This window comes from Ammodytes marinus (assembly GCF_949987685.1).
Source record: "Ammodytes marinus genome assembly, chromosome: 10".
NCBI lineage: Eukaryota > Metazoa > Chordata > Actinopteri > Uranoscopiformes > Ammodytidae > Ammodytes > Ammodytes marinus.
The window spans coordinates 9977044-9991831 of NC_137214.1; the positions used below are offsets into that span (position 1 = coordinate 9977044).

Below are 14788 nucleotides of genomic sequence, written 5' to 3' on the forward strand. Positions count from 1 at the left end.
GATAATAATAACCGATACAAGTAACTAATGTAAAAATAAATAAATAATGTATCAACTAGAACTCCAGATGAGGGAGCTAAGTAGAGTGAAGGCAATATAAAGGCACCTTTGCAAACCCTGCCTCCATCTCTGCCTTCAGAGGTGCATACTTTGCAAAAAAACGAAACCAAAAGAAACGCTGCCAATCACCTATCTCTACGGACCTTGGCATACACACATTCTTCTACTGGTTCAACAGTCCGCCGAGGTCCCTCTGAAAACTTGACCTGTCCGTACTCCACCTCACTCTCATCCCTTTGAGGCATCTGCTGCCTCCCCTGTCGCTGAAAGACCCTCACATCAGCATAGGTTAATTCCTGTTCATCGACTTCTTCTGCAAAGGAAAAGGAAGACGTTCACAAAAACATCATGTTTAACTACATGGGCTAATAGTCTACAGTGGATCGTTATGTGCGTATTTTGACACTTGACCTTTTAGCACCTCTAAAGTTCTACAATTACAGTTTTTTACGATTGTGTGGTGTATTTTGTCATAACACATCCTAAAATGACTGTTTAATTAAGTAAAACCATTATACTGAATAACAAGATATCTACAAGTCAAAATGCATCTCTCCATGTGTGTTGAGCAGGCCATTATATAAATAGTGTTCTCCCCTGGTAAGAGAGAGAGTCAGGAATGTGGGTTGTTTAGCGTGGTCATTGAAAGGGAAACCTCCGGTATTTCAGCTTTAGCTTGCATGCAGTAAAATAGGCTCAGGACTGACTGTTTTACGAGCCTAACAGTAGTTAGTTTATGTGAAGTTGCGAAATCATACTATTCTGAAATTCTGAGCAGACTCTCTGGCACCCCAGGGGGCACTCCTCTGAAGATGATGTTTCCAACTAAGTCCCTTTTGGTAATGTTTTAAGGAATAGTCAGTGTCCACCTATCAGGGACGACAAGGGGGCAGATCCTATTGACCAGTGACACTCATCTTACTTAGAGTCGGAGAATAAATAGGCCTTGAAATCAGAAGAATAGCGGGTTTTTGCTAGGAGCTTTTCATGGTGCATCTACCTCACTTCAATTTGACTCCAATACTTCGCATATTTTGATTGGCTTCGTTCTTTTGATTGCAGTCTGAGTTTTTGTTTATAATAAAGAATTGTTCCGGAAACCTCCTCAACTGCTTCAAGCTGTCTCTTTTTCCATCATCCTGATAACCACCACAGTTCGTGAAAGTCTGTCCAGAAACCACAAAGTGGCGTCATCGAACAGAGGGCTTCTGGACGGTTCATTGGGACAACGCGGTGACCCGGAGCTCAACTTTCTCCCCAGCGGCTCGCCAGGTGAGCATTGTTGCTCTGTGGGGGGAGACTTGGGCCCTGGTATCCCTGCGTGTGTTCGTGATGCTGTCGGGCTGTAAATTACTGAATGCGGGGTGAACGACATGGTGGTTCGGTTGATGGGAGAAGATACAGACTACATTACTGTTTTGTTTCGGCTTAAAAAAGAGAGGGATGCATATTTTATGTAGGCTATACATACATTTTAAGTTTGTGGTGCCAAGAGTGTGAGATTAAGTTGTCTTCTTCTCATCTAAATTTCAATGTGACGCGTGAGGTAACGAGTGGCTCATATTGTTTGTGGTAGGCTAACTTGTCAACCAATTAAAATTTTTACTTTATTCTATGTGACGCGTGAGGTAACGAGTGGCTCATATTGTTTGTGGTAGGCTAACTTGTCAACCAATTAAAATTTTTACTTTATTCTATGTGACGCGTGAGGTAACGAGTGGCTCATATTGTTTGTGGTAGGCTAACTTGTCAACCAATTAAAATTTTTTACTTTATTCTATGTGACGCGTGAGGTAACGAGTGGCTCATATTGTTTGTGGTAGGCTAACTTGTCAACCAATTAAAATTTTTACTTTATTCTATGTGACGCGTGAGGTAACGAGTGGCTCATATTGTTTGTGGTAGGCTAACTTGTCAACCAATTAAAATTTTTACTTTATTCTATGTGACGCGTGAGGTAACGAGTGGCTCATATTGTTTGTGGTAGGCTAACTTGTCAACCAATTAAAATTTTTACTTTATTCTATGTGACGCGTGAGGTAACGAGTGGCTCATATTGTTTGTGGTAGGCTAACTTGTCAACCAATTAAAATTTTTACTTTATTCTATGTGACGCGTGAGGTAACGAGTGGCTCATATTGTTTGTGGTAGGCTAACTTGTCAACCAATTAAAACTTTTACTTTATTCTATGTGACGCGTGAGGTAACGAGTGGCTCATATTGTTTGTGGTAGGCTAACTTGTCACCAATTAAAATTTTTACTTTATTCTATGTGACGCGTGAGGTAACGAGTGGCTCATATTGTTTGTGGTAGGCTAACTTGTCACCAATTAAAGTATTTACTTTATTCTATGTGACGCGTGAGGTAACGAGTGGCTCATATTGTTTGTGGTAGGCTAACTTGTCACCAATTAAAGTATTTACTTTATTCTATGTGACGTGTGAGGTAACGGGTGGCTCATGATGTTTTAGGTAACTTGTTCTCTATTAAACTAGTAGTTTGGACAGAAGTTGCCTTGTTGTTGCAGTAAGAAACTGCTGTGACGTTTTGACTTGTATTGGGATTCTTATAAGGTGTGACTTAGCGGGTTCAACGGGGATATAAAGGGGTGCTATGGGGTTCCTGGGGTGTGTGTGACTTAGTATTTACAAAGGGCTTTAATGTGGGTGGTCACGGTGAACTCTTTGGGGGTACCGCAGAGATACAACCTTGTGGCTTAAAAAGGGAACAATTTGTGTTTAAAGGGGTGTCACAGGGGTTAAAGGAACAAGTAGCTTTACTGGGGATTTAATTTGTCTTGTTAATGGGGTGTCACATAGATGTTTTTTGAGTATATTAAGAGGCCCAGAGTCCAGCCTAGAATGAAGTTGTTCTAGAGTGTAGGGGCCCAGAATCAGGCCTAGGCTATAGCAGTTTTGTCTATTAAATGTTATTTGTGTGTTTGTCTGCTGTATGTACTAAGTGTTGTCTTGATATGAATAGGCCTATATAATAATAATTATTAGAATTTATTTGTGATGGCTGTCTGTGGGTATTTTGATCAGGTGACCACATGACGGATTATATGTTGAGATTGCTCTTAAAGTAAGAAAAGCATAGAAAGAAGAAAGAAAGAAAAAAAAAAAAAAAAAAAAAAGAAAAAAAAAAAGAAAAAAAGGGGGGATAGACTAGCTTGCCTAACCCTTATGACATAATAAAAATAGAAACTAGAAGAGGCTTATCCAGGAGAAGATGAGAAATTTGTGTTTTGTCAAAGACTGTAATATGTTGAAATAACATGACAGTGGGAGAGTAGTTTACTCTGTGATTTGAGGCAAAATGTTCATATGTAAGTCCCTTAGTTTAGGAACAAATTAGGAATGAGGAGTTAAAGGTGTAGTTGACAATAAAAAGATTTAATACAAATATTTGGAAAAATTTGTAGAACAGCATTGTAAATTTGATGATAAATTATTTCTATAGAAAAAGTATACAGACACTTGTTTTACACCTGAGTAAGTTGCATAAAATGCATTAAGTATACAAACAACGTGTGGATTTTGATGTGGCAATTTGACTAGTAGTGACAAAGTGTTTAACTACTGATTGATCTAAAAGTAATTTGACAAATTTGCATTTGAAAGAGTGAGAAAAATCTGTTTCTGTTTTTATGTCTGCAGTTAACTTCTTTTTCTGGTTTCTTTTTCAAGCAGAAAGCTTGTGTTTATATAGACTCCACGGAAGCAGATGGATGTCAGGTAGCAGAGGGAGAGCTGGCAGACTGTGTTTAGTTTTAGATAGTATATAAGAAGGTCAATTAATGACCTGGAAAACAACACATGTATTTAAATTAAGGTGAGTTTAAGGATTGGTTGACACACTCAGTAAATCATTTACACTACCAACCCCTGAAGTTTTGATATGAGGAAATTGAATGAATTAAGTTAATTATTTTTGATGTTAGCTGTACAATATTACTGTCTCCTCATGAGATTTCAAAAGTAAGAATAGGTATCTTGATACCTTGGTGGACCATTTTGATGTATAGTGTAATGTGCCTTTGGTCTTATTTCCTTTCAGTGTTTAGTTTTGACTCAGGTCAGGAATAAGATGATAATTAAGGCTAGCTCACTCATAATTGTATGCATTCTATAGATATTTTTGAATTAAAGGGCAAGGGTCTGTGGACTCTTGACACAGAGGGTAAAGTAAATATTTCCTAGCCAACCATGGCAGCAAATGACAATGAAAATCCACAAAAGGAGGGGCTTACTAACTCTGATGGACTGTTCTTGAATGATGAGTGAACAGGGTTCCAGCATTCTGCCAGCCTATGCCGAATGTCCTGGGACACGGAGGACTGCAATAAGCGTGACTGTTCTGGGATGCAAATGACTCAAACGATGGTACGAAACCAGGAACTTAAAAACAATGGAAGACTAATGACAAAACTTGTGTTGTTGTCTGTCACAGGGGAAGTGCTTCAGCCAGCACATCCAGAGAAGAATACAGATCCATCTCCTTGGAAGTTACAGTTCCTTTCTGTGTGGAGAGTTTCCTAAAACCCAACGTTTCCCCAAAAATTAATTTCTGTGCATGAAGTGAGGAGCCAGCCTTAAAACAGACCAAATTTAAGCTTCCATAGACATTAAAGGATTGATAAATAGAGTGATAACTCTGAGCAGTTATAGAGGAGTATTGTTTTTGTTGTTAGCACTTACAGAGGGAAAGGAAGGTTCATATTTCATCTATGATTTTTCTCATGCTTTCAAAGACACCTGGGTTTCTTTAAAATTTCATGCGATTTAAATTCTAGTTTTTGAAAAGATTGACTAGTAAAGCCACATGTTGTTTCCACGCTTTTTCTAATTTGATTATACTATTTGACTATCTGTCTCTGATTGAAAAGAATCATGCTCTTTAGAGTGATGACATCCTCTTCCAGTACAAAATCACTTCTTACAGTGTTTAGGAGTCTACTAATTGAAAGGTTGCAAGGTAATACAAAAATAAAAATGTTAATACAAAATTAAAGATATGGAGGATTAATTAGGGTAATTAGTGTTTGAAGGTTGCAGATAAACTACAGGTTAGGGAAACAATAGAGTTCTAATGCATAACATGACCAGTATTGCATGCCTCTTCAAGAGAGGGGGGTGTGCTTGGACTGGCCTCAGGGTAAACAGGAAAACAGAGGAACAGGTGGTCATGTGTGTATATTGTTGTGAGGAACTAGATTTCTTCAAAGGGACAGGTAAACCCTGTCAGATTGCCACCAATAAACATTCACTAGGGAGTCTATTGACTTCTGGGCACATTGACTAGGGCAAGATTACAGGATATAGTTGGAGGATTTCAGTTAGTTGGCAACTTTTTGTCTGATCATAACCATTTTTATTTAGCTATTTGTTACAGATATTATAGGATCTCTATATATACTCTAAACCTACCTAATTCGGATATTTGGTTTGCTGCTTTATGGAATGGAATACTGACAATTGACAAATTTGGATATACAGAGAGCTGTCACAGTGCAACATCTTCCGGAATGATGAGCAGAGATTTTTAAACATATGTAGGTAACGGTTATTTTAAGGTTAACGAGGCATTTCAGTTTTGACTAAAGTAGAATTAAGGTACACAAGGTTGCTTTGGTTTATTTACCGATGTGAAATACAAATGGATCTGGCTATCTTTTTCGTAGTTATCAAGTCAGTTATGTCATATGTTTCTGTCATTTCTACGAGTGACAGGCGTCTTGTAGTATTGGTGAACTCGTATGGAACCTTGGTGTTCCCCTTGAGGAATTGTGAGGAGTTGATTTTACAATAGGTTGTTGAATGTGATGAGCTCGAAGACTCTACCTGTTCTACATTTGCTGGTGAGTATTGCAGGCCTGCGGGGGTACATGTTGCATGTTTGTTTGATTGTTTGTTTGTCAGATGTCAAGTTGCATGTTTTGCATGTTTGTGGACCGGTCCTTTATAATCTTATATGGCCTAGATAAATGTCTGTAACTTTATTTGTTGTTGACATTGTTTGAGAATTGCAGCTTTCCATCTTGGATCTGGGAACACGGCGTTGGATCCCTTTAACAAATGTTGTTTGCAATTTTAACTATGTTTGTGGAAGAATACTTTCATTTTCCGTAGGATACGTACAGTCAGGTGTGTGAAACCAGAGAGGTCTCTCTGTCCCACTGAGCAAACCAGAGGCTCAAGGGGGGAGGAGCAAATTGTCAGAAAGGGACTCCATGGAAGCAGGCTGCTAGTACACGCTAAGAAATATCAACTGGTGGCCAGTGGCCACATCCAGAATGGCAGGCTGCAACGTCATCTAATCAACTCGGCTTGACAATGCCGTGTACGTTTTGTTATATTGGAATAATCAGATTTGTTCAAACTTTGAATGAGATTCAGTTTTAACAAGGGGGGAGGGATTAGATAAACAAATAAATACATACCTTCATCTTATTTTTTGAAATTTAAAGTAAATAGTGTTAAATTGCTTGACTGGGAGGTAAATTAAAGAGCAGTCAGTGCACTGCTTCTGGTCTCAGAATCAAACTTTGAACATATTTGACTTTAACACTTAAGAAATTGTTACACACGTGAGGTTTGTTATTGGCAAAGGTACTGGTGGTTGTTTTCCTCTCTTCTCAGTGTGATGGGGAGGATTATATGCCTGTCCAGGGAACCAAAAATAGACAAGGGAATGGACTGAGAGACTCAAACATGGACTTAGGTTATGATGGTTGGGCCCTGGGCAGAGCTCGGACTGAGAGAGATTACACTGGTTCAGGGTATAAAGGACACTAAGAACCCCCGCACCAGAAGGCAACGCTGCTTAAGAAGGAGTTTGGTTATCATACAGAATTAAATACACGTCTATGTTCTTATATATATGTGGACACAGTATGTTGCAATGTGGAAGTTGTATTGTTTTGTCATAACCTGTGATATTGATGTTATGAATGTATTGTAACTCTGTGATGTATGCAAATATATTTAGCAACAACCTTAAATATAATATGTTAATCTGGCTTTACTCTTATACAGGTATTTTTTGATAATATTTTAAAATAGGTGTAGAATCTAATGGCTGATTGGAATATGGTCATTTAATTTTAGAATAATGGATAATGATAATTGTTAATTTTAAAAAGGAGTTTCCCTACCTTATTTGGATTGACAGGTGCGGATTCTTCACGTTGAACAAGAAAGGTCTCCGAAATCCTTTTTGTTGTCTTTTAGACAAGGCAATTTTTGAACTAGGAGATAACAGCTGAACTTGCAAGACTACAGTCACGCCTAAAAGGCCATAAGCAAACATTTTTAGTTTCACTTTCCTGTATTTGGAAAAAGGTGTACCTGATAGTCTTGCAGGTGATGCTAAAGGTTAGCCGAATTTGATCTTTACTAAGAATTAAGCAATTAACTTTTCCCAGTCTAACTTAAATTTAAAGTAATGTGAAATTGAGCAAATAGGACATAGTTAATACATTGCCCTTCAAAAATTAAGCTTCAAATAGGACTCTAAAGCGATCCAAAATAGGATTATAGAGGAGGACTTTTCCGAACAACAACTGAGAACTGCAACAAAGGCCAATCATTGTTAAGATGTGTTTAATTACCTTTCTTTCAAGACTTGTTTAGTCTTGAAGGGGGGAATATGTGGTGTATTTTGTCATAACACATCCTAAAATGACTGTTTAATTAAGTAAAACCATTATACTGAATAACAAGATATCTACAAGTCAAAATGCATCTCTCCATGTGTGTTGAGCAGGCCATTATATAAATAGTGTTCTCCCCTGGTAAGAGAGAGAGTCAGGAATGTGGGTTGTTTAGCGTGGTCATTGAAAGGGAAACCTCCGGTATTTCAGCTTTAGCTTGCATGCAGTAAAATAGGCTCAGGACTGACTGTTTTACGAGCCTAACAGTAGTTAGTTTATGTGAAGTTGCGAAATCATACTATTCTGAAATTCTGAGCAGACTCTCTGGCACCCCAGGGGGCACTCCTCTGAAGATGATGTTTCCAACTAAGTCCCTTTTGGTAATGTTTTAAGGAATAGTCAGTGTCCACCTATCAGGGACGACAAGGGGGCAGATCCTATTGACCAGTGACACTCATCTTACTTAGAGTCGGAGAATAAATAGGCCTTGAAATCAGAAGAATAGCGGGTTTTTGCTAGGAGCTTTTCATGGTGCATCTACCTCACTTCAATTTGACTCCAATACTTCGCATATTTTGATTGGCTTCGTTCTTTTGATTGCAGTCTGAGTTTTTGTTTATAATAAAGAATTGTTCCGGAAACCTCCTCAACTGCTTCAAGCTGTCTCTTTTTCCATCATCCTGATAACCACCACAGTTCGTGAAAGTCTGTCCAGAAACCACAATTGCTAAACCACAGTGGGCACAACTGGAACGACAAGTGCAAAACTCTAACAACAGTATGCAGAGCAGCGGTTCATTCGGACCAAACTGTAGCTCATTTTAGCTCGTTTTTCATTGCTTATACACAACCTTCAAAACTCTACACACCTATCTCATGGCTTAACCACAGCCTGCACAACACTGTGGATTTCCAGCACTTTTTTCAAATGCTAACACACTGCTGCCACAACTATAAACCACACATTTAAAACAGAATTAATTCCTTTCAAACACTGCGGATTGCAATTTCAACTCAAACACTAAGATGTCTTGTTAAGACTTGTTAGTGAACATATATACAGTATAAAGGGAAAGCTCAAAAATATATATTTTTTGGGAAATGGACCCAGGAAGACAGGTTGTTGGAGGTAGAAGAGTGGCAGTGAGAGTGTGGATGTGTGGAGGAAGACCTGGAAGACATAGAGCTGTAATGTCTGATGAAATACAGTAAGGGCAACACTGATAGACCCTGTTGAGAATCATGGTATCTCATTGAGAGAGGCAGGGTTGAGAGTGCAACCCAATCTGCAAAAATCTAAAGTTGCATCTATAATACGAATTTTCCAGCAAACAGAGTTGCATCCTTACAGTAAATGACAACATTACAGGAATTGATTTCTGTATTACAATTTTAGAATATTTACAAAGATAAATACTACATTTGGAAATGTTTTCAATAAAGTATACAAAATGTGTATCTATTGAAGCAAACTTCTGATTTTCATTTCTTTTTGTTTTCCTTAAAAAAATGGTATGTTATAAAATAAAAAATTTCATGTGAAAGAATTTCACCCTTTCATCAAAGAAAATATTATGTAATTTGTGTGAAATAACTCATATTATTCAAACTGTAAAGATTAAAAGTTTGTAATGTGTGTATTGGGTTTGATGCTAGTGTTTGTACTCTGAGCAGGTTCTGAGTGACAGTGTGTGTTATCTCAATGAGGCTGGTTCATAGTGTTTGCTGCACTGAACCTATGACTGTTGGTAGTGCAGACTGTAGTTAGAGTTTTGCACATTGAGCTACAGTTGTGCCCACTGTGGTTTAGCGATCGAAAAAAACTGTAAAAGGATTATTAACGGCCAATTACTGTAAGTAGAGAGCTTTGGAGGTGCTGGTAGCCAGATTTTGTTATTAAAAAAAATTATAATTATTCATTAATCGATTAATACAGAAATATAATAATGGAGGGATGTTTCAGGAAAATGAAGTTATGTTTCGCACCTTTTTGTTTCTGGTTCTGCTTTTTCTTCTGAGTGCAGAAGACGACCACTACGATCACCAAAAGAAAGAGCAGTGCTGAGAGTACGCCGGCAATGATCGGCAAATTCCCTGTTCCAGTAACACAAGACACAAGAGACAAGCAGATCTTTAAGTTAGCAAACAGTAAAAGTGATTTTTTTAAAAGACAGACAAAGATGACTTTAAGAAAGCCCCTGCAGCAGAGTTAGTTTTCACTTACTAATGTACCATGGCTTGTCTTTGCTGGGGGCAGTCCCAGTTTGATTTGAGAATGTGTTATTAGTGTTGCCAGTCTCAGTAGTAATCGTGGTATAGGTTGTTGTTGGCTGAATACACAGGGTGTTATTCGCTGCTAACACCCACTGTGTTATGTGTGTCCCATTGGGTAAGATGCAGTCAATGTGGATGAAGCCTGTGGGAAAGAAACGCAACAAAAAATTATATATAGTTAATCATCTGGGTCATAATCATCAAACTGTTTTCTACTCCTGTTCTCACTCACCACAGGTAGATATATTCTCTTCTTTTGAGACTCTACTGACGTGATTACTGACGGAGCAGACCAGTTTTCCTGAGACATCTTGCTTCAGAGTGATGTTATTGGTCTCATTACTTCCAGAGAGCAGCTGAGTGTCTGTCAGTGTGTGTCCATCCAGAGTCCAGCTGTACTGAGGACTGTCCCCTCCCTCAGAGGAGCAGGACACCCTCATCTCTCCCTGGGACAGACACTCAGAGACCAGCAGGATAGAGGACACAGGAGCTGAAGGAGACACGCACATGACTTTTCATATCAATAGAACTTTGGTCATTCTAAACCGTTTCTATTACGGAACTAGAAACAGTCTAGACATAGTATAATATGACCTGATTGTCTATCAGTGTTATTAATTCCCCAGTAGGCAAAATAGTTATTTACCTTCAATAGTCAACTGTAGAGTCCCTTTCTCTGATTCAAGTCCATTTGAATCATAGATGTGAAGAGTGTATTCACCACTGTCTGTCCTATTCAGGTTATTGATCCTAAATGTTCCATCACTAGGAGTAAATACGGACCTGTGTTCTATCTGATTAAATGCAATTCTTTTATTTTTCCAACGTAGTATTTTTCCTGCTTTGTTTGCCCATGTGTACATATGTATTTCTGAGGCACTGCCCATCAGCCGTAGGACCACAGTTCCTCCCAAAGCTCCATAACACTGAGCTCCTTCCTGTCTGCCATCACAGTGGTGTTCCACACCTGAAGATTGAAACAAGAGTTGAAAAAATAAGACAACCATTATCATCCTTTGATTTACAAACAACATTGACAACACTGGGTTTGCTGCAGCTGCGTCACCCTCAGACCACAGTTTACAAACAGGAAGGCCAGTTATGATGTGTATAACTATAACAACAAATCCCCAATCACCTCTCTCCCTCTCTTTCTTCATTCAATTCAGCTTTATTGGCATGACAGTGTGTGTGTGTGCGTGCGTGCGTGCGTGCGTGCGTGCGTGCGTGCGTGCGTGCGTGCGTGCGTGCGTGTGTGTGTGTGTGTGTTTTCTCAATATAAGCATATTATAAACAAGCATTTTGGAATTGCATTAGGAATTTACCTACAATTGAGTTCTAGAATAAACGATATACAAGCATTTCAGCTTTGGAGTCTTTAAAGGCACACTATGCAACGTTTTAATGAAAAAATAAATGATAGTGTGTACACTGTGCAGGTAAACACACTACCACACATTCTAGTGAGGCAGAAGTGATCATTGAATTGGATTACTTTTATGTGACTCTATGCTTTGTTTTTATTGCAAATGTTGCATAGTCAACCTTTGAAGTTCTTTGAGTTGCAAATATAATAGTTAGAATAAATGAATGTATAAATCATTATTTAGATCCTGGTGATTTGTCAAATTAATTAAAATTATATAAATGAAGTGTTTCAAATTTGTATTTCATGCACTCTTGTCTGTTTTGTATGTTTTATTTATTGGTTTCAATATCAGTTAAAACTCATATGAACAGCATTTATTCACAAGCCGACATTTAAAATGAAGCCAACTTTCAGTTTGTTTCCACATCACAGAGCTATGGCAGCTAACTGATGATGAAATTTGAGAAACATAAATCATATTTAATATAGTTATGTTTCATCATTCTTTAATGCATTTGGTCCCGGCATGGGTCTGTTTTTAAGCAGAACACATAATGAGATTATATTAAAAAGTCAATCAGCTCACCTTGAGAGACTCCGAGGAGCATCAACAACAGTCCAAACACAGCTTCCATGTCTCCTTGGTTCAGCCTCTGTTGACCCAGTCAGCAGCTTCCACACAAACCTTTCTCCTTCAGTCAATAGCAAACATGCAAATCTACATCTACAGCCTGAAATGTCTTCTGTTAGTGATCAGCTTCAGGTTAGAAGATGGAAACTCTGAACAAGCACAGTGGTTAACAAACAGATAAAGAGGAACCAGTGTTCAGAACTTGTTAATTTATTCAAGAAGATACGAAGAAACAAGAAGTCGCCTGCTTGTTCTAGTTACTATTTTCTCACGCTTAAGTATTTTACAGTAAGAGCCATATTCTTATGTCTTTGATCAGACAAATAACTAGTTTAATAAACCAAGGTGAGCCGTGGTCAGAACTTGTTTATTTATTCTACTGAAACAAGAAGTTATCTGCTTGCCCCAGTTTCTTCTTACACTTAACTATTCCTCTGTTGAAGCCATATGCTTATGCCTGTAATTTAATCTTTGTACTTGACGGGCAGAGACGAGGTGGATGCAAGTTGCATGCTCAAAAACTGTACGATGCAACATCATGGGCTACACAGCATCAATATAATCTCATTAAACACACAATAAGCTACAAAATGGGCTGAAAAATTAAAGGAAAAAGGTTTTCTAGAAAGACAGTTGATACCTCCATAATATGCTTGTATGATCTAATAGGATAACCTGTATGGAGTCATTTTAACACATCATTATCATCATCATGATCAGGGCTTATGTTTTACGTAAAGGCCTGGAACCTGGACTACTTCAGAAAGTCTCAAACTTTATGTTGTGCACAGCATGGTAAAGGCAGCAGAACATAGCAGCCAACTAAAGGTGAAAACTGTTGTCTTTGGCTACATTCAAGACATTATCGGATGTTGAGCAAATTTTATGAAATTATTTACAATTGTAGGCACAACAGTAAGGTGTGACCTTTAGTGTCCTCAGTAGAATGATGGTGACTAAATTCTAACAGACGTTTGGAAAAGGGTTGCTTAATAGCATGTGTATGAAGATTGAATGTTTAGTTACACCATACTATACCAGGAAAGACTAACATTGCACTCATCTCCCGCAAGCAAAACTGTCATCATACAGTGTGAACCCATCATGACACGTATTTGAGTTAGATGAACATTAAAGATTAAAATGTGTGCACAATGCGTACATGCACACAATGTGACATCTTTCTATTTTCAATGTGAAGTGGGAGAAAAGAGACCAGACTCAACTCAAGATATTGTATATTACAGTGAATCTTTTCAATGATTCTGCGACTCTTATTCTTTACATGCAGAAAATTACATATATATTTGGTCATTGGCACATTCACATTTCCTTCTGAGACAAGCGAACCATGGACATTTTGTACAACTACACTTTAGTGTTCCTACCTACTACACATTTAATTCAACATTCACATTCCCACTATATGCAGTTAAAGATTTACATTTTTTTGTCTAATTATTATTTTTCACTTGTTAAATGCATCTATTTATAAGTGTGTATGTTTCCAAGATACACAGATGTTCCAGTTATACTGGACAAGGCTATATGCCAGTCTCCCTTCTAACGACATCCATAACAGCCTGGCGTCCATCCCAAACACAGCCTGCAGAGGTCGGCATAACACAACATGATTAATAAGCTTCAGCATCAACTAAAAACCAGCTAGACTGATGACCCTTTAGAAATAAACAACTTCCTAGTAAAATCTTTCATAGTTATTGATGTTGTCTGGTGCTTTTAAAGGTTTACATCAATAAAATGATTGCTACTGTTCATCATGATGCCATTTAGTTCCATAATGCCTTTTCCATCACCACTGAAATTACAGCAGAATACCAAATTCAAAGCTCTATTGATGAATATTATCCTAAATGTAAATCAAAGTTGAATTGTTTGGTGTATTGGCTACAGCACACACTTCTAACTTTTAATTTGTATACATATTTTAGAGAAAAAATCGAGGATAGCAACATAAGCATACCATTGACATTGCAGTATGTTTTAAAAAAAATAGCACTTACTTATCACTTGTGAGTAAGTGGTCTCATCAGAGATTTGGCTCTTTTTTTACAATGAACTCAAAAGACAATTTTTCGTCATTGATCAGCAATCGTTTATTATTGTTTAACAAACATCCAACACACAATGATTTACATAATAGATAAATATGAAGAGCATATCCCAAGTCTTCTTTTGTATGCAAGATACAAGAAGAAACTCCAAAGGCTTTTTCAGCTCCCAACTTTTGTTTAAAGTCCTGTCAGCTGTTGGCTCTTGTAGTCTTCGGTTCAGCGTCCATTGGATGTTATGGTCACAGGTTGGGTTGATTAAGGTCCGATACATGAACCTGCAAAAAAGTCGGAATGCAGTCAAATGGGTTTGCACGTTTCCACCAACATATTATTGTCTTAACTGAAATGCTATTCATCTTTTCTTTAATTACAAACAGGCATGTTAAGTCTTACCTGACTTCTTATGACGCCCTCACTTTCCGGTAGACACAGCAACAGCAACATACCAGCATCACTACCAGTAGAGCACCCACTGCACAACAGATTATGATCCACAAGGGCAAAACGTTTTCTGGGGAGAAGAGACCACAATGGTACTTATACATCTTAGTTGCATGCCTGAACAGAATTGAAACATGGTTATGTAATCTAATGTTGTCCTACTAGCAGACTGCATAAAAGCCATAAGCATGCTTCCATTTGTTCTGTTAGTATGAAGCTGTGGCAGCACCCTGCAGCCTTTAACATCTACCATAATACAATAAAGCAAGACTCCAGTTGATGC

The 14788-nt window shown here is 38.0% G+C and overlaps 1 protein-coding gene across 1 annotated transcript; it reads right to left on the reverse strand.

The window, feature by feature from the left end:
- On the reverse strand, positions 1-11993 carry LOC307256904 (uncharacterized protein; the record flags this gene model as incomplete). Its single annotated transcript, XM_080036020.1, has 5 exons — positions 1-373; positions 9702-9809; positions 10636-10754; positions 10851-10956; positions 11945-11993. 5 exons carry the CDS (start codon positions 11991-11993, stop codon positions 186-188), a joined length of 570 nt encoding a protein of 189 aa, XP_079892146.1. The 3' UTR covers positions 1-185.
- Between the last annotated feature and the right edge of the window lie 2795 nt (positions 11994-14788).